We start from the raw sequence: 18,845 nt of genomic DNA, 5'->3' as shown, positions 1-18,845 counted from the left end.
ATTCGAAAAGGCGGCTGCCCTGGCTGCCAGCCTAGTCGAGTCTACTGACGCATCTGCCAGGAAAGCAGCTGCTCCCTTCATTACGGAAACTGATCTTTGCATTGTTTCTCTTGGGACTTTTTCCTTTTATTTGTGAATCTAAGTGATCAAGCCAGACCATTAGGGCGCGTGCCGTGCACGTGGCTGCTATGGCTGGCTTTAGACCCCCTCCTGCCGCTTCCCAAGCATTTTTTAAAAAGTTTCTGCTTTTTTATCCATTGGGTCCTTCAGGGTGCCCATGTCTTCGAAGGGCAGGGCAAATTTTTTAGAAGCATTTGCAACCGCTATGTCTAATTTAGGTGCTTTCCTCCATAGGGAGCAGGCCGGGTCGTCAAAGGGGTATTTCCTCTTGGGTGTTTGGACTTTTTTGTCTGGCTTTTTACCAGGGCTGTGGAGTCGGTAAGCCACAGTTGCGACTCCGACTCCTGGATTTTATCAGGCTCCGACTCCGGCTCCGGCTCCGACGCCTTCATAAATGGCCAATTCATAACAACAAATTTACTGTTGTAAAATATTAAACATCGTGCTTATTCAGTTTCTCACCATCATATAAGTAATCAGACCACTTAGAGCAAAAACTACATTTTTTAGAATACAATTAGAATATAGCAAATAACTTTTATAAACTTTTCTAAACTGTAAGTAAATATGCAATAAACACTTTTATGCAGTTAATAAGAAGAAATCTATAAATTTGTCCTCAGAAAAAGTATTGCCTCTGTCAGATCCTCCTTCATGGATGCCCTCAAATCTGATCTAATTATTTTGAGAGCAGAGAACAACCTCTCTACACTAACTTGTGTTGGTGGCAAAGCAGTAACCACTCGGGCAACATCTCTGACAATGTCAGGATACAGAGGAATCGCTTGTTGCACTGTTATTTTTGATGAACGGTCAAATTTCTCAATTTCTTTTAGTGCACATGAAAAATTCTGCTGAAATGTACTGGCTGTGTTCCTTGATGGGGATGACTCTTCTATGCGGGAACGCTTTGCACGGTCCTTGTGATCCAAATATTTTTCGAAATTAAATTCTTCATCAGTTGATGATGAGGGTGAAGATGTGGCAGGACGACCAAATTCTTCTTGTTCCTCCTGACTGTTCTGCAACCCTTTCATCCTTACTGCTATTTCAAACAGAGCTTCTTTTCCTTTACTTAGCTGTTGATCATCTAGAAGAATCCGATGCATTTGGTCTACATAAACAGCTGCCAAAAGAATGTTATTTTGTAATAGTAGCTCCTCTCTCCGTTTCATTGATGTAGCAATGCCACTTGCAATTATCCCTCCTCTTTGGGACAGGCGAAACATCAGGTTCTTCCACTCCTTTAAGAAAATACCTGGAGTTAAGTCCTCTGCTTGTAAGTTTTTAGTCACTGTAAATGGGTGCTCTAGCAATTTTTCCAGCTCAGTCACCTGATTCCACTGACTTTCATTTAGCGTCAGTTGAGGGTTAGCCATGTCTACAAGAAAGGTTTTCAGTTCAACCAAGCGCTGAATCATTAAGTACTGCCCCATCGTGTGGCTTGATCAATAATTGCCCCTTTTCCAGCACGTCTCTTCAAAATTGAGTCAACTTTAGGGGTTCTGGCAACAGTAGCCAATTTTCTCACCTTGCCAATCAGTGCAGCAGCATGTCCTTCTTGCAGACTGTCTCTTATAGCCAGCTGTAGCGTATGCACAACACAGCGCATGTGATGAATGAAAGAACATATTGACACAGTTTCAACAAGATCATCTAAACTATCATGTTGCTGTTCATCTGAAGCAACTTCAGTTTGCTCCTCAGTTACAATACTGTGTTCCTCTATTTCAAACATTTCTGTGTCTGTGGACCCAGAATGTTCTTCTAGCTGCTGGTCACCATCATTACTCTCATTCATTAGCTTAATAGTACTTATATTTGAAGCATTGTCAGTTACGACAGAAAGAACTTGCTCTTTTTTAAGTTCATAGTCTTGCAGAACCTTTTCCACCAAGACCTGGAGAAACTCACTGGTGTGATGAGCTTTGGTGTCTTTTACTGCCAATGTCTTGGTAACTATTTCATTTTTGTCACAAACAAATCGGACATTGATGGCAAAATAGTTCACTCTGTGACGTGTGCAGGCATCCATTTTAAGAAACAGAAAGCGTCCCTTGAGAGTTTTTTTAAGTTCTTCCTTTTGTTTAAAAGCTTCTTCGATTACTAATTTTCTAATACTCTCTCTCTCCAGAGAAACACCGAGCTTGCGGGCCATTTCCCCATTCAGACACATAAAAGCTGGTCGTGAAAATAATGAAATAGGCACACTATCCTTTACAACAAGCTCTATGATCTGTTTTTTAAATGTATCTACTGTCATTGTCACAGTAACTTTGTCACTGACAAAATATCTTGCAACTGATGGCTGCAAAGTTCTCTGCTCCTTTGTTTGGCTGGAAGAGCTGGGCACTGGTTCATTGGTTTGGATGCAGTCTTTCTCATCCACTGCTTTCAGTACTTCTGGATGAAAGCGCTGTAAATGTCTCTTTAGATTAGAAGCTCTGGTAGGAGCATTTTTATCTTTGCCTGAATATGCACTCATCTTGGCTTCACAGCATTTGTTTTCGTCTGGATCATTTGTCATACACTGACAGACATAATGTTTTCTATCTTGAGTGATGGTGAAATGTTCAAATACAGCTGATTTAATGTGATGCTTCTTTGACACTCAGGTTTTTAATTCTGCATTCACAATCCAAATGACAATTTTTCCTAAAAACAATTGTACAAAATTATTGCCAGGTCGTACAACTGATATAGTGGTCAGTAATACTGTTATTATTCCTCATGTACTCACAGTTAACTGATGCAAAGTTTGTTGAAAGGATAATACTTCTTACAGTCTTCCTCTTCTGAGTAGCAGCCAGCTGTGAGATCCTTGGAAGACGCACACCTAGTATGATCTAGTCTAGAGGAGGAGCTTTACTACTAAGAATTTGCAACCCATTTTCACTTTCAGTTTCATACATTGTAAGTAGGGGGGGTTGGGGCAGCATGAGGTTAACCAAGTATAAGATTAGATAAGGGCAGTGGAGAACAGTGACACACAAGAAGTAAGAAATGCCTATCTCCAGCAGAACTGCTTATCACTGTTGTTCATAGTTTGATAGAGCATATATATTTGAGTAACATTTATAAAATTCATATGAAAGTTCAATTATGAAATATTAATACATTTTTTTTTTTAAAGCTGGAGTCGGTACATTTCTACCAACTCCAACCAAAACTAACTCCGACTCCACGACTCCGACTCCACAGCCCTGCTTTTTCCATTCTCTTTTAATTAGGGAGTGGATTTTCTCATTGATCGGGAAAGCCCTCCTTTTTTTTTTGTTCTAGCCCACCGAACATTAGATCTTAGGCCGTTTTCTTAGGGCATTCATCTACCAGCCCCATAGTTGTCCTCACAGCTTTTACCAGGGTGTCCGTTTCTTCAATGGGGAAGCAGCTGTGTCCCCCTTCTGAGGATGATGAAGAGGACTGGGAGGATGAGGAATTATCCGAGTCAGATAGTTCACTTCCTGACTCACTAACACTGGACTCTGGAGATCTATGCCTGGACCTACGTTTTTTCTTTGAGGTTCTAACGCCCTTAAGGGCGTCTTTGACCTGGGTCCTTATTAGTGTTTTGAGGTCTAAAGCAGGGGATTCCTCCTGTATTGTCTGCTCTATGCATGCCGCACAGAGCTTTTTCTCCCATGTAGGGGGTAGCTCCTCCGTGCATATAGCAGATACCATGTGTTTGGATTTGGCTGTGCATTTACGTCCCTGAAAAAGAGAAAATTAATAATCGCACATTAGCGAGCTGGCATTCACGGAGATCACTCGCCCTCCTTGTGGAACGAGGGCGCTGAGCGCGCAGTGCCGGCGTCCTGCGCCCGCCTGCAGAGGCCCTGTCTCCCACCCGCTCCAAGGCCCTGTATGTCGCGGCTCCCGGTGGCCAAAGCCACCCCCCAGGCCACTTCGAGGTCCGGCAGAGGCCCTTTATCATGCGGCTCCCGGTGGCCGCCGCCACCCTCCACAGAATGCTCCGAGTCCGGCGCTCGGCGGGGGGCTCTCCTTTAGTGGCCGCCACTACTTGTAGGAGGCAGCACCCCCTCTTTTTTTTTTTTCTTCTTCCTGGGATCGGCAGACTTCCTCCGATCTTCACTGCGCCTCTCCACTCACCCTCAAGGCCCGCCGACCTCGGTGGTGGTGCTTCGGGAGAAGCCCACACAAGGCCTCAACCCAGCCGAGGCAGGGAGCCCCGCTGCCTATTACTGGACTGGTTCGGTCCCCGGCATCCTGCGTCGACTGCAGGTACGTGCTGTAGGTTCCCCGTCAGGGACAGGAAACCAACTGTGGGAGAGGTACCGCCTTTTTTCATCTGTAGGTTTCCTGTCCCTGAGGGCGGATCCCTCTCTCCGTGGTGCCGTCATGGGGGAAAGAGAAAAAGTGGATGCAAGTGTTAGTCCTGTAAGGAGTACGTGCCCACAATCGGGAATAGCGTTTTGGATACAGCTCGCCTACACTGCATCCAAAGCACTGTGTTCTACATAAGAAGAAGAATACTTGTTCCACGATTATCTTGCTCTGTAAACATCTGACGACCACCCAATGAATGAGCAAAACACTGAGACTTTTTGTAAACTTGATGTATTTCTCAATAACAGTTAAAACTTACGAAAAGCTTATAAATGTACTGCAATAAGCATAGAAATATCTGACTAATAGATACAAAATACTGAAGTAACAAATGTGAGAGTCTCAAGTTTTGGCCACGACTGTACTGCTGGGAAATGTATGTAGAGTAATGGACCTGCACTGATCACATGCATATTTCTATGGTTGTACCTCAGGTCAGCTGTCGGTGCAGCGAGCTATCCTGGAGGTGCAGAAGTACCGCAGCAAGTACAAGGAATCTGTGGACAGCTTTGTGGAGGAAGCTGTAGTGAGGAGAGAGCTGGCCGACAATTACTGTTACTACAACAAAAACTATGACGCGGTGCAAGGTGCGGATTTACTTCTGATAACCAGCCGTGATCACTTTGCCACATGTAGTGTGTTGGGGTTTCCATTAAAGACACATAAAATAATCAGGCTGCCAGGCTTGTGCGGAATATAAGCACTGCATAATACGTAAATAAAAAAAACGCCATCACTGTGATCAGATGTCTGGATTTTACAGTAATTGCAAAGTGGTCGTACCGTATTCTGTGCCACCTAATGTTTCCCTAACTACACATTTCTCAGGAGTCTGGGGAATAAAGTGTTTTTTGTGTTGTCCTTATGTCTTCCATTTTATGGTCCATAAAAGACTTAATGCCAACTTTCTTTTTTTTTTTCTAGTTGATTAATAGGTTTATTATGTATACATCCCTTCATAACACTATTTTACCTTTCTAAAAGTAAGTTATTAAAACTATTTTGTCCTTTGCATAGAAGTTCAGACACTCTTGTTCTGGAGCGGATGACACTAAATTACACAGGGACAGTCTTTGCAAAACCCCATCCACATCTAGAGAAAAATCAAGTTTCGCAATTCAGGGTCTGGCATTTCTAACTTTTATTCTAGGAAGTGGACACTGTATAATAGGCAATATAACATAATCTGACGGTTTACGTATAGGAGCTATAGTGTTGGGAATAGCTGCAGATGCAACAGAGAAAGAGGTACCCAAACACACATTTGGCTAGAATGCTTAAAAATGAAACAATTTTGGGTAAATATTAAAGCATTTTATTAAAAAGGTCCTTAATATATACATACCAATAACAGCCGTCTTTATTCTTCTCAACTTGGACCCCTCCAGTATATTGCTAAGCAGGAAATCGCTAATTCCTCACTTGATCAATGACGCTAAAATAACCATTGCACGACACTGGAAAGAATGAAACCCCTTCATGTAAAGAATAGTTAAACGAAGCAAATCAAATAGGCATATATGAAAAACTTAGATTATCTAATTTCAAAAACTTATTGACTCCTGGACCCGGTGGCTAATTACTTCAGAAAATTCACCAGATGAAAATTCATAACCCTTTACAATCCTATCATTTCCTCATGTCTATGCCTTCGTTGGAAAGACTGCACTCTCAAACCTCTTAGGCCTGTTTAACACATCCGTTTGTCACCATCAGTCAAAATTCGCCGTTTTGCAAAAAAAAACGGATCCACCATTTTTCTTTGCGGATCTGTTTTCTTGCCCATTGACTTGCATTATCGGCGGATTTTGACTGATGGTGATTCTTGGCGTCCGCTGACATGTCCGGACGGACCCTGCAACGGTTTTTCGCTGTCCGGATCCGGCATTCAGTGTTTGTAAACATATTTAACCCCCAATTCTGTCTGGCTGCTGGATCTCTCTCTCTCTCCCCCTCTCTCTCTCATTGCGGAACTCCTGACATTTCTCCCGTCGCGCGATCTCTTATCGCGGGACTCCCGACATTTCTCCCGTATCGCGATCTCTTATCACGGGACTCCCAACATTTCTCCCATCTCGCGATCTCTTATCGCGGGACTCCCGACGTGCGATCTCTTATCACGGGACTCCCGACATTTCTCCCATCGCGCGATCTCTTATCGCTGGACTCCCGAACATGGCAGATTATCGCGCGACGATTTCTCCCATCGCGCGACCTCTTATCACGGGACTCCCGGACATTACAACATGGAGAAGCACTCCCGCGACATCACCCTCTCGCGCTATGCCTTCAAATCGCGACGATGGACCGCCGCTCAATCATGCAGGTACTCTGCTATATCTCGGCGCGGGTTCCTTTAAATTTAAACCATCGGCGGATCCATGCATTCTCTGATCCGGTGACACCCGTTCCTGTCAGTCCGCCTGCGGATCCGTTTTCCGCTATTTTAGCGGATTTAGACTGAACAGGAAAACTGATGTGTGAAACAGGCCTTATTCAGCATTATCATTTTAAGCAGGACACTCTGAAACCCTTAACCCCACCCTCCAACTTACCCGCCCGTGTCAACCTCCACCCCCTCTACGTCTATTACTCTCCCTTAGTTAGCGACCTCGGTTTGTCTTCTGAATACATTTGGCCATGCAAATAGTAACTTGTTCTACATGACATGAAAAGATGCTATGTATTCTTTCCGTTGTTTTTCCTGTTTATTAAAAATTTCTTAAATTTATAAAAAAAAAAAAAAAAAAGTCAGTCTACTGTTGATTTACACCAGCAGGACTGGACTTATGATTACAACTCTGAGATACAAAATGCCAACCCAGGATCAGTAATAGCATTTAAATAACCCCTTTAAATGTGTTTCTTTAATCTATCAGTTTTTTGCTACCCCACCTGAGAGCAGCATAATGTAGGGACAGTCCCTGATCCAAGCTATGTATCACTTACTGGGCTGCTTGTTGTAGGGTTGATAATTCCCTGCTAGTAAAATAGTGATTTGTATCAATTGTAAATCTGCTGCCATGTAGTCCTCCATATTCATGAGCTCTGTATAACCCCATTCTCACCACTGATTGGGAACTTTCTGCCTATGCCCAGTGTACACGGAAAGCTGTCAATTGGCACCTTTTAACGGTTATACAGGGCTCAGCATTCAAAGAACCGGTAGATCTGCAGGAGATGGAACCGTGATCTTATCAAAACTGCAGCAAGCAGCCCAGTAAGTGACACATTGCTGTGATCAATGTCTCTCACTACATAAGTTTGCCCTTGGATGAGTAAGCAATATTATGGTGATAGATTCCTTTAAAGGCGTTGTCCAGACTTCTCACAGAAGTTTGCAGTCACTGTATGTGACTTCAGGCTTGCGAATTTTCACATTTGGTGCTCCGCATGCTGTGAGGATTCTCTGCTGCCAGTGGTGAAACCAAGAAGTTATGTGACAGCACACAAATCTAGTGACTGCAGACTTTCATGAAAAGTCTGTACAACCCCTTTAAGTGGTATTCCAACGAATGGCGTTTTCATGGGATTCTCCGAAAATGCTCCCAACTCCTAGGATTCTCAACTGTATGGAGGGTGAGTACGGAAATGCTTGTGCACATCACTTTCCATTAAGGCCTCTAGGAGCAATAAGAAGATGAAACCCCCTTTAGTTTTTGATAAAATTGTTAAATGATGTTAAAAACTTGGAACTCAGCATTTGGATGTTAGACAGGTGGTCACTGCTAGTAATGTACAGTTTTAGGCTTTTGTTGAAAGTACTGCACATTGATTTTAACAAGGTGCATATGACTGGGCCAAGAATACTCTGAAAGATCACGCAAAGGACAAGCGGACACATCTGTATACTCTAGAGAAACTGGAGAGTGGGCAGACTCATGATCCTCTGTGGAACGCCGCTCAGGTATTGGACTTTTGATTGCATTTGTCAAAAATAAATTAATTTTGATGTTTTAAAATCTGTTCATTTATCTGTAATTTATAGAACAAATATAGAATTTATAGAACAAATTATTCTAAATTAAATGTCGGGTTAATTTTAAAATCTTATGCTATGCTCATATATTATAGTTTTATTATATTCTGCAGCCCAATCTCCGTCTTCTGGAAGCAGGTTGTTATATAGTGGATCTAATCCGTGGCAATAATGAACAGGCTTAAAGTGAAATGCCATAACAATTCTTTATCGTGGGCTACTTTCTGAATTTTCAATTAAATTATATATAAATGTAATGTGTGTGGCTATGAGTTCAGGACTAAAATGATCTAACCTTGGTTTACCCCACTTTCCTTGAATCAGTTGCAGATGGTTCATGAGGGCAAGATGCATGGCTTCTTGCGCATGTACTGGGCTAAGAAGATACTTGAGTGGACCAGTTCCCCAGAAGAAGCCTTACGTTTTGCCATTTATCTTAATGATCGCTTTGAGTTGGATGGACGTGATCCAAATGGCTATGTAGGCAAGTACAGAAACACTACTAGATGTATCGTGTTGCTTAATGTATGTCAAAGTTTTGTCACTTGGAAAGATATTCTCATCTCATAATGTTATGTCCTATATCTAAGGAGCAGGTTACATTTGTGGGATCCCCACCAATGTTGGAAATCAATGTTCATTGGCTTTCCCTGCATTCCACTGTTCCCTGTGCAGAGAACAGACGTGTGGGTGTATAGGGAGAAACTGAAGGTGTCGCATCAGTTGCGATTTTCCCCTTCTTTCTGAGGATTAGTGGGTTTGTGTCAATCCAACCTCTGTGAAGTGTGCCTATCACCTGAGTGTGTTGTATCTGTCATTTCCACATTGACATACACTCACTGGCCACTTTATTAGGTACACCTGTCCAACTGTGTGTTAAGACTTAATTTCTAATCAGCCAATCACATGGCGGCAACTCAGTGCATTTAGGCATGTAGACATGGTCAAGACAATCTCCTGCAGTTCAAACCGAGCATCAGTATGGGGAAGAAAGGTGATTTGAGTGCCTTTGAACGTGACATGATTGTTGGTGCCAGAAGGGCTGGTCTGAGTATTTCAGAAACTGCTGATCTACTGGGATTTTCACGCACAACCATCTCTAGGGTTTACAGAGAATGGTCCGAAAAAGAAAAAAAATCCAGTGAGCGGCAGTTCTGTGGCCGGAAATGCCTTGTTGATGCCAGAGGTCAGAGGAGAATGGGCATACTGGTTCGAGCTGATAGAAAGGCAACAGTGACTCAAATTGCCACCCGTTACAACCAAGGTAGGCAGAAGAGCATCTCTGAACGCACAGTGCGTCGAACTTTGAGGCAGATGGGCTACAACAGCAGAAGACCACACTGGGTACCACTCCTCTCAGCTAAGAACAGGAAACTGAGGCTACAATTTGCACAAGCTCATCGAAATTGGACAGTAGAAGATTGGAAAAACGTTGCCTGGTCTGATGAGTCTCGATTTCTGCTGTGACATTCGGATGGTAGGGTCAGAATTTGGCGTAAACAACATGAAAGCATGGATCCATCCTGCCTTGTATCAACGGTTCAGGCTGGTGGTGGTGGTGTCATGGTGTGGGGAATTTTTTCTTGGCACTCTTTGGGCCCCTTGGTACCAATTGAGCATCGTTGCAACGCCACAGCCTACCTGAGTATTGTTGCTGACCATGTCCATCCCTTTATGACCACAATGTACCCAACATCTGATGGCTACTTTCAGCAGGATAATGCGCCATGTCATAAAGCTCGAATCATCTCAGATTGGTTTCTTGAACATGACAATGAGTTCACTGTACTCAAATGGCCTCCTCAGTCACCAGATCTCAATCCAATAGAGCATCTTTGGGATGTGGTGGAACGGGAGATTCGCATCAGGGATGTGCAGCCGACAAATCTGCGCCAACTGTGTGATGCCATCATGTCAATATGGTCCAAAATCTCTGAGGAATGCTTCCAGCACCTTGTTGAATCTCTGCCACGAAGAATTGAGGCAGTTCTGAAGGCAAAAGGGGGTCCAACCCGTTACTAGCATGGTGTACCTAATAAAGTGGCCAGTGAGTGTATATCCTATAGACAAGGGGAGCATAATCTGGAGTCTGCTATGCTTATATGTGAGGCCCCCAACAGTCTGCTTATAGGAATGCTGGTCTGTGGCTGTTGGCATCTGTCATTCCTTACCGGAGTGAGGTGTAGGGCAGAGCAAGGATAGACAAGTTCCTATGGTTCACTATTTCTGGAACCTCCAAATATTTGCAGAATGGGAGGTTCCTGACTACAGAAATGAGAATGGCTCGGATTGGTGGCCATATATGGATGAGGCTCCTATGTTAGTTTTATGGGAGGAGTGAAACACATTTTAGCAACTTGCATTAGAAAGGAACTGTCGAAGTGTGAAATCAGTAGTACAAGCGAATAAAAAAAGAAAACAACTTTGTAATTTCTCATCAAATAAATCAGACACTTCTTCACTTCCCCTGTGCTTCCTAAAGTTATCATCCAGTTTGATCAAGACAGATTAAAAGATGGGTTGTTAAGGCCCCGTCACACACAGCGATCTCGCTAGCGAGATCACTGATTTTGTGACACCACAGCGATCTTGCCAGCGAGATCACTGTGTGATGGGGATCAGCGAATACCAAAAATGGCGCGAGCACGCAGGTTTCTAAAGTACACATCGGGTAACTAAGTGACGCGCGCCGCTTAGTAACCCGATATTTACCTTAGATACCAGCGTCCTCGCTGGTGCTGATCGCTGGTGAAGCTGCCTGTTTGGTAGCTCACCAGCGATCATGTAGCGATGCACCAGCGATCCTGACAAAGGTCATATCGTTGTCGGGATCGCTGGTGCATCTTTAAGTGTAACGGTACCCTTAGACCAAACAGACTGCAGGTGTCAGATGATATAGCCCATTAAATTCCATTGAAAATGGAGAGGAACAGATTGGTGACCATTCTAATCAGTCTTTTACAGTACCCCAGATCTTGATTTACATCTCCATAGCTGAGTACTGCAGCATAGTTTTCCTCCATTATGCTGCTACTTGTCTCTGTACGTCAAAAAAAGAAAAATGCCAAATATAGAGATTCCTGCTTTTCATGTGCTGTGAACAGGCGAGATGTTGGCAGCTAGTTTCCTCTTACCAGCTCCTAGTGGATTACAGGCAGAGGAGAAAGCTGCCACACACAAGACAACTTATTCTGAAAAGTACTGTTATCCTTTAAGTACAGTAGAAGAGCAGCATGCATGGTCTCTTCCATTCTAGAATGTAAACCGGTGACTCCTAATACAACTTCTAGGTTTTTCTGCGTCCGTAGGCTTTGTTTCAATCTGATATTGTGACCCTTGGACCACAAAGAGGTTGTTCACCCTTCTATAGACATCTACAACGCATCTAATGTGTTAACAAGATCGATGGCACTGACTGCGATTAACATTGCAGGGAGCTCTAATGTCTACCAGCCTCTGTGCCCCACTGACCAGTTTATGGAGAGAAAATTGGAAAGGATAAAAAGCACAATAGGGTCTAATCTGGCTGGAAATTTGATTATACATGCACAATGGTGTTCACACAACCATTGGCTGCAGACGCAATGGAGAAATCGAGAGAAAAGCCGGAAACCAATGTGTTAACCTGTGATGACATTGGAAGTAGATGAAAAAAGCCAGAATCCAACTGTATGCCGGTTAAATGGTCAACGTCTTTCAAAGTATACAATTTCTTCATCGGGATCCCATGGTTTGTCTGATGACGAAGCTGTATATTTCAAAACACATTGCCCATTGAGCCACATACAATTGGATTCTGGCTTTTTTCATCTTCCTTCGATGTCCTGATCACAGTGACATACATGTACTTCAGTAATTCCCAACATGTACATCTTATGTCGGAAAGGAGTGAAATAAATGACTTCTTAGAATACATTCCCTATGGCCTGAATATGTAGATACACACCTCACTATTCTCTGTACCTCTCTTACACAGGTTGCATGTGGTCTATTTGTGGAATCCATGACCAGGGTTGGGCTGAAAGAGCCGTTTTTGGAAAAATTCGCTACATGAACTACGCGGGATGCAAAAGGAAATTTGACGTGGCTCAGTTTGAACAGCGCTATCACCCCAAGAAATTTACTTCTTAGCAACCTAAGAAGTCAAGTGATGCATGTTGTACTCAGGATCAGGGGCTGCACTTATACCACTGTCCAAGTGCCCTCTTCTGCTACTAGCACTGGACCTCAGGGGCATTACATTTTAAAAATGTCTCTATAAAATATTTTTTTATTCTTCTCTGCCTTTTTGATATATTTGTATGTTTTTACAAAATAACCAGTTTCTACATGGTGTTACATATTTACTGGGTAAAACTGATGTTTCCATACAAAAGCTTTACACTTCTTACAATGGTATATGCATTTACAGACAATAGAAGTACAAAATTCAGGGATTTCATGTATTCACACCAAAGGGCCTGCATAGTTAAAAGTTTAACAGTTTGTAAAGCAGTTCTCTCTCACTAAAGAGTTAACATGGAGTGACATTGCCGCACGCCTGTGAGGACAGTTGCCAAAGTAATATTTATTTGGAATCGTGCATTGTAAATGTGCCCTAAGCTTGTTCACCTGATGAACAAGCAAGCCACAAAATCAACAGATGGAGTATCTTTGGGCTTATACTCATCTGCGAGAAAAACGACGAGTGCAATCAATCCGATTAAAAAAAAAAAAATAAAAATCGGATTGCATGCTGACCATTGTTAATCTATAAGTCCCTGCTCATCTAATCGGACGAAACTCGCCAATGCAAGTCGTTGGGTGTGACTAAAAAAAAAATTGCACGGCACTCAGGCCATGTGAGTGCCGCCCAAATTTTTTTTTTTTTTTTTATGCACCCGTGCCCTTGAAAATCCGACATTTCATCAGCCACATACAATAAAATCACAGTGTGACAATTCAGGATAGAATAGTTATATACACAAAGAATTAGATATAAAGCGGTCAGTGATATATAATTAGTACAGTGTGTGTAGCTTACTGTACATGTTTTTAATTAATGAATATTTTTCTGAATACAAATGTCATGGGGATCCCCCAACATTTTATTAACCAGCAGTTGGAAAGCTGACGGCTGGAGGCCGATGTTTATAGCCTGGGAAGGGGGTAATACCCATGGAGCTTCCCAGGCTATTAATATCAGCTCACAACTGTATACTTAGCCTTTACTGGATATTAAAATGGGGGACCCTCCTATAATTAATAACCAGCAAAGGCTAGGCAGACAGCTGCGGGCTGATATTAATAGGCTAGGATGGAGCCATGGATTTTGGCCCCCTCCCAGACTAAAAACATCAGCTCTCAGCCGCCCCAGAAATGACGCATCCATAAGATGCACCAAATCTAACACTTAGCCTCACCCTTGCCACTGCCACAGGTGGCAATTGCCTCTACAACTGTCTTTCACAGCTTACAGTAGCTCAAAACGTATCTGTATTCTACTTTTTTTTTTTTTTTAGGGATAGTCCAGCTCTGAACTCTTCCACATTGGAAGGTGAATGGAGCCAGTGATTTCTTGTCTACAAATATGCCAGCTCGCATACAAATGAATAGGAGAGCTGGTAAATAGCTGGAGCTGTTGCGTCACAAGCTCCACTCGCCTCCTGATGTGGAAGTGAGCAGAGAAAGCTCATCACTTTAAGAAAGTTATCAGCGCAGAATGTTGGAGCTAAAAATTATCTGGTGTTTAAATTTCACAACAGAAGACTGGTGCTTGCTGTAGCTTTTGAGCTTACGATTTACAAGTTTAGGCTGGAGTCACACTGCCATAATTCTCGTGTGAGAATCGCATCATAAAACTTGCCCTGGCCGGCACCTCTCCTGACCTGAGCTTGACAGCTGCATAGTAATCCATTATGCTGTCATGCTCAGGTGAGGAGAGGTGCCGGCCAGTCCGTGAAGTGCGATGCGATTATCTCACAAGAATTATGGCAGTGTGACTCCAGCCTTACTGTTAAAATGTAGCATTTGGAACTATTTACCAATACTATGGCTGAAAGGGGATTTTGTACATTTCAATAAACATGATTTTGCAATACATGGTTTCCTTTTTTGTTTATGATGTAATGAATATGCATTATCTTTCAGAATTTACAAATTAATTGGAGCATGAACTACAAACCTCAATAAATTTTAATTTATTACCTAAAGGTTTGTCGCACCTCCTTTAAACTGGTAAACTTGTAGTGCTTGTAAAATGTGCAATTCTTATTAAATATCCTCCCCATCCTTAAAGGGGCTATCCAGTGAAAATAAATCACTTGTCAGTAGGTTAGGCGATAACTTTCTGAGCATTGTGCCTCCAACCACTGGGACCTACACTGTTCAGGAGATCATGGAACTGGTATCCCATTGGGCATCTATCTGCCTCTAAATTCATTCTCTATGGGTCTGCCAGAAAACGCAGATTGCTGTGCTTGGCATCACAAATCAGCAAAGTCTGTTCCCCACTTAGCAATCTATCCTGTGGATAGGTAATTTGTGGTCCAGTGAAAAAAAAAAAAAAAAAGTAAACCCCTTTTCGACATGGTCAGTAATAATACGTCCACGTGCCCTGGTACTTATTGACGCGGGACGGAATATTACGTCCACGCTATCGGTCGCGCGATCACCTCCCGGTGTCAGCTGATTCTGACATCCGGCACTTTAACCCTATAAATGCTGTGAATGAACACGATTGTAGCATTCTGGAAGCCGGCAGAGAGATGACAGCCCCTCTGCCTTTGGATCAGAGACTCCACGGCGTGACACAGGGTCATGACATATGAGTCACCAGAACTAGGAAAGTTGCTTAATCATGCGCAGTGCATGATCAGCAACTTTCTGTCAGTGCAGAGCTGACAGTTTGCATCCCCATGCTATACAAGCGATCGGCCTGCAAAAAATGATTTTTAATTTAAAAATTTTTACAAATTAAAATATATTTTACCTATAAATTTGTATGAAAAAATATTTACCAAATATACACATTTGGTACAGCCGTTTCCAGAACGACCTGACCTATAAAACTGTCCTACTAATTAACCCCTTTAGTGAACACCATAAAAAAATGCATTGTTTATCATCATAGTGCTGAACAAAAGTGATCAAGAAGACTGATGTAATCAAACCGGGTACCACTGTCATCTTGTCCCGCAAAAAACAAGCCACAATACAGCACCATCACCGAAAAAATAAAAAAAGTTGTACCTCTCAGAATAAAGCGATGCAAAATAATTTTTTCTATAAAATATTTTGTGTAAAAGCGCCAAAACATAAAAGTTATAAATGAGACCTGAAGAATAAAACTGCCTTATCAATTTTACCACATACGGAACGGCACAAACCCCTCCAAAAAAAAAAATTCATGAATTGCTGGTTTTTGTTCATTCTGTCTCTCAAAAATCGGAATAGAAAGCGATAAAAAAAAAAGTCATGTGCCCGAAAATGGTACCAATAAAAACGTCAACTCGTCCAGCAAAACACGACCTCACATGACTCTGTGGGCCAAAATATGGAAAAATTATAGCTCTCAAAATGTGGTGATGCAAAAACTTTTTTGCAATGAAAAGTGGCTTTTAGTGTGTGAGACAGCTGCCAAATATAAAAACCTGATATAAATCTGGTATCGCTGTAATTGCACCGACCCAAAGCATAAAGTAACAGTTAGCAAGGCTGAAAAAAGACATTTGTCCATCCTGTTAAGAATAAATCCCCAGATCTACATCCTTCTAAAGAACCTAATCATTGTAAGATACAATATTGTTACGCTCCAGGAAGACATTCAGGCCCCTCTTGAACCCTTCAACTGAGTTTGCCATCACCACCTCCTCAGGCAAGGAATTCCAGATTCTCACTGCCCTAACAGTAAAGAATCCTCTTTAGTGATGAGTGAGTATACTCATTACTCGAGATTTCCCGAGCATGCTTGGGTGATCGAGTATTTGGATGTGCTCGGAGATTTAGTTTGTCGCCGTAGCTGCACGATTTGTGGCTGCTAGAGAGCCTGAATACATGTGGGGGTTGCCTGTTTGTTAGGAAATCCCCACATGTATTCAGGCTGTCTAGCACCGCAAACCATGCAGCTATGGCGACAAACTAAATCTCCAAGCACATCCAAATACTCGGAGATCACCCGAGCATGCTCAAGAAATCTCGAGTAATGAGTATACTCACTCATCACTCTCCCGGGCATGCGCAATAGAAAATGCGGATCCGGCCGGGGAAATAAACGTTTCATTGTCCGTCCTGTCCTCTCAGCGGACGGCAAAATCTTGGCAGATCCATAAAAAAAGGATCGAACGGATGACCATCCGTCAAGATCCGCCGTTAATACAAGTCAATGGGGAAAAACGGATCCGCCAAGAAAAATGGCAGATCCGTTTTTTTTTTTGTTTGTTTTTTAAAACGGCGGATTTTGACTGATGGGGAAAAACAGATGTGTGAAACAGGCCTTACAGTGCCTATTTAGGATGTTCTTAAACATTTCCCATTCATTATCTGTATTATTTCTGAGGATATTGTCCCAGTCAACCAGATTAAGGGCATCTCTAAGCTGGTCAAACTTTGCGCCTTCCTAAAGTTCAGTGTTTTTGTGACTCCCTGACAAGTGCCCCTAGCGAAAGACAAGTGAAACTGTACAATATTGTGGTCGCTATTTCCTAGATGCCCGACAACCTGCAGATTTGTTATTCTGTCAGGTCTATCAGATAGTATTAGGTCTAAAAATGCTGCTCCTCTGGTTGGATTGTGCACCAATTGTGAAAAATAACCAAGAAAAATTAGCAGAAACCTGTTGCCTTTATGGGTTTCGCAGGTCTCAGTTTCCAAGTTAATATCCAGGTAGATAAAGTCCCCCCATAACAATAATAATATTTATATAGCACCAACATATTCCGCAGCACTTTACAGTTTAGCAACAGTCTTAAGTAGCAACATTAACAATACAATAATTAAAGCAAAATAAGACGACCCTGCTTGTGAGAGCTTACAATCTACAATGAGGTGGGGGAGATACAAAGTACAGGTGTGTGTTTACAATGATGGTCCAGCCATCGTGAGGGAGTTGGGGATAGAGATAGTGAATGGGCTACACACAGATAAAATGACTTGGATTAGGGAACGCGATAGGCCACTCTGAACAAATGTGTTTTGAGGGAGCGCCTAAAACTGTGCAAGTTGTGACTGGTCCTAATTTCTTGGGGTAGAGCATTCCAGAGGATTGGCGCAGAGCGGGAGAAGTCTTTGAGTCGGGAGTGGGAGGTAAGGATTAGTGCAGAGGTTAGTCGAAAGTCGTTTGCAGAGCGCAGCGATCGGCTAGGAAGCTAGACAAAATTGAGGGAGGAGATGCAAGGGGGTGCCGCACTGTGTAGAGCTTTCTGGGTGAGAACAAGTACTTTGAATTGGATCCTATAGTGAATGGGCAGCCAGTGTAACGACTGGCGAAGAGCGGACGTGTCCGAGTACCGATTAGCCAGATGGATTGACCCTGGCTGCTTCATTAAGGATAGACTGGAAAGGGGAAAGTCGAGTGAGGAGGGAGGCCAATTAATAGAGCGTTATAGTAGTCCAGGGGGAGTGGATCAAGGCTACAGTGAGGGTTTTTGTTGTTTCCATGGTGAGAAAAGGGCGGATTCTAGAGATGTTCATTAGGTGTAAGCGGCAAGAGATTGTATATGGGAGGTGAAGGAGAGATTGGTGTCAAACGTAACACCCGGACAGCGCCAATGATGCCAGGGTGTTATTATGGTACCACCCACGGAGAGGGCAATGTCAGATTTAGGGAGGTTGGTGGACGGCAAGAGAAGTTCAGTTTTTGAGAGGTTGAGTTTCAGATAGAGGGCGGACATGATGTTGGAGACTGCGGACAGTCACTGGCGTTCTTGTAGTACAGCGGGGGTAAGGTCAGGGGAAGACGTGTCTAGTTATGTGCCATCAGCATACAGATGGTACTGAAAGCCAAATCTGCTGATGTACTGTCCAATTGGGGATGTGTAGAGAGAATAGAAGGGCCAAGGACTGAGCCCTGAGGTACCCCAACAGTGAAAGGAAGAGGAGATGAAGTGGAGCCAGCGAACAAAACACTGAAGGAGCGGTCTGAGAGCTAGGAAGAGAACCAGGAGAGAGCAGTGTCCTTAATGCCTAGTGACTGGAGATTAGAGAGTAGGAGACGGTGGTCAACAGTGTCAAAAACTGGGGAAAGGTCGAGAAGAATGAGCAAAGAGCGGTCACCGTTACATTTTGCTGTCAGAAGGTCATTGGTCAACTTGATGAGTGCAGTTTCTGTCGAATCTAGGGGGCGGAAGCCGGACTGTGAAGGGTCTAGAAGGGAATGAGTGGAGGTAACGGGCAAGGCGGGAGTAGACAAGGCTCTCCAAGT

The 18,845-nt window shown here is 43.0% G+C and overlaps 1 protein-coding gene across 5 annotated transcripts in view; it reads left to right on the top strand.

Moving 5' to 3' along the window:
• The window catches only part of LOC141100708 (deoxyribodipyrimidine photo-lyase-like), a 56,459-nt gene extending 41,822 nt beyond the window's left edge, over nt 1-14,637 (top strand). For all 5 annotated transcript variants that reach the window (XM_073589353.1, XM_073589351.1, XM_073589352.1 and 2 more), the window contains 4 exons: nt 4,902-5,054; nt 8,253-8,374; nt 8,771-8,930; nt 12,423-14,637. In XM_073589353.1, coding sequence (XP_073445454.1) covers nt 4,902-5,054; nt 8,253-8,374; nt 8,771-8,930; nt 12,423-12,577 — 590 coding nt within the window. In that variant the 3' untranslated portion in view covers nt 12,578-14,637. The remainder of the gene's footprint in view (nt 1-4,901; nt 5,055-8,252; nt 8,375-8,770; nt 8,931-12,422) is intronic.
• The last annotated feature ends 4,208 nt before the right edge of the window (nt 14,638-18,845 follow it).

The sequence above is a fragment of the Dendrobates tinctorius genome, unplaced genomic scaffold (assembly GCF_039654945.1).
Source record: "Dendrobates tinctorius isolate UK_male_01 unplaced genomic scaffold, ASM3965494v1 ptg000107l, whole genome shotgun sequence".
NCBI classification, from domain to species: domain Eukaryota; kingdom Metazoa; phylum Chordata; class Amphibia; order Anura; family Dendrobatidae; genus Dendrobates; species Dendrobates tinctorius.
The sequence above is the reverse complement of the archived record's forward strand: the minus strand, read 5'-3'. Positions and strand labels throughout refer to the sequence as shown.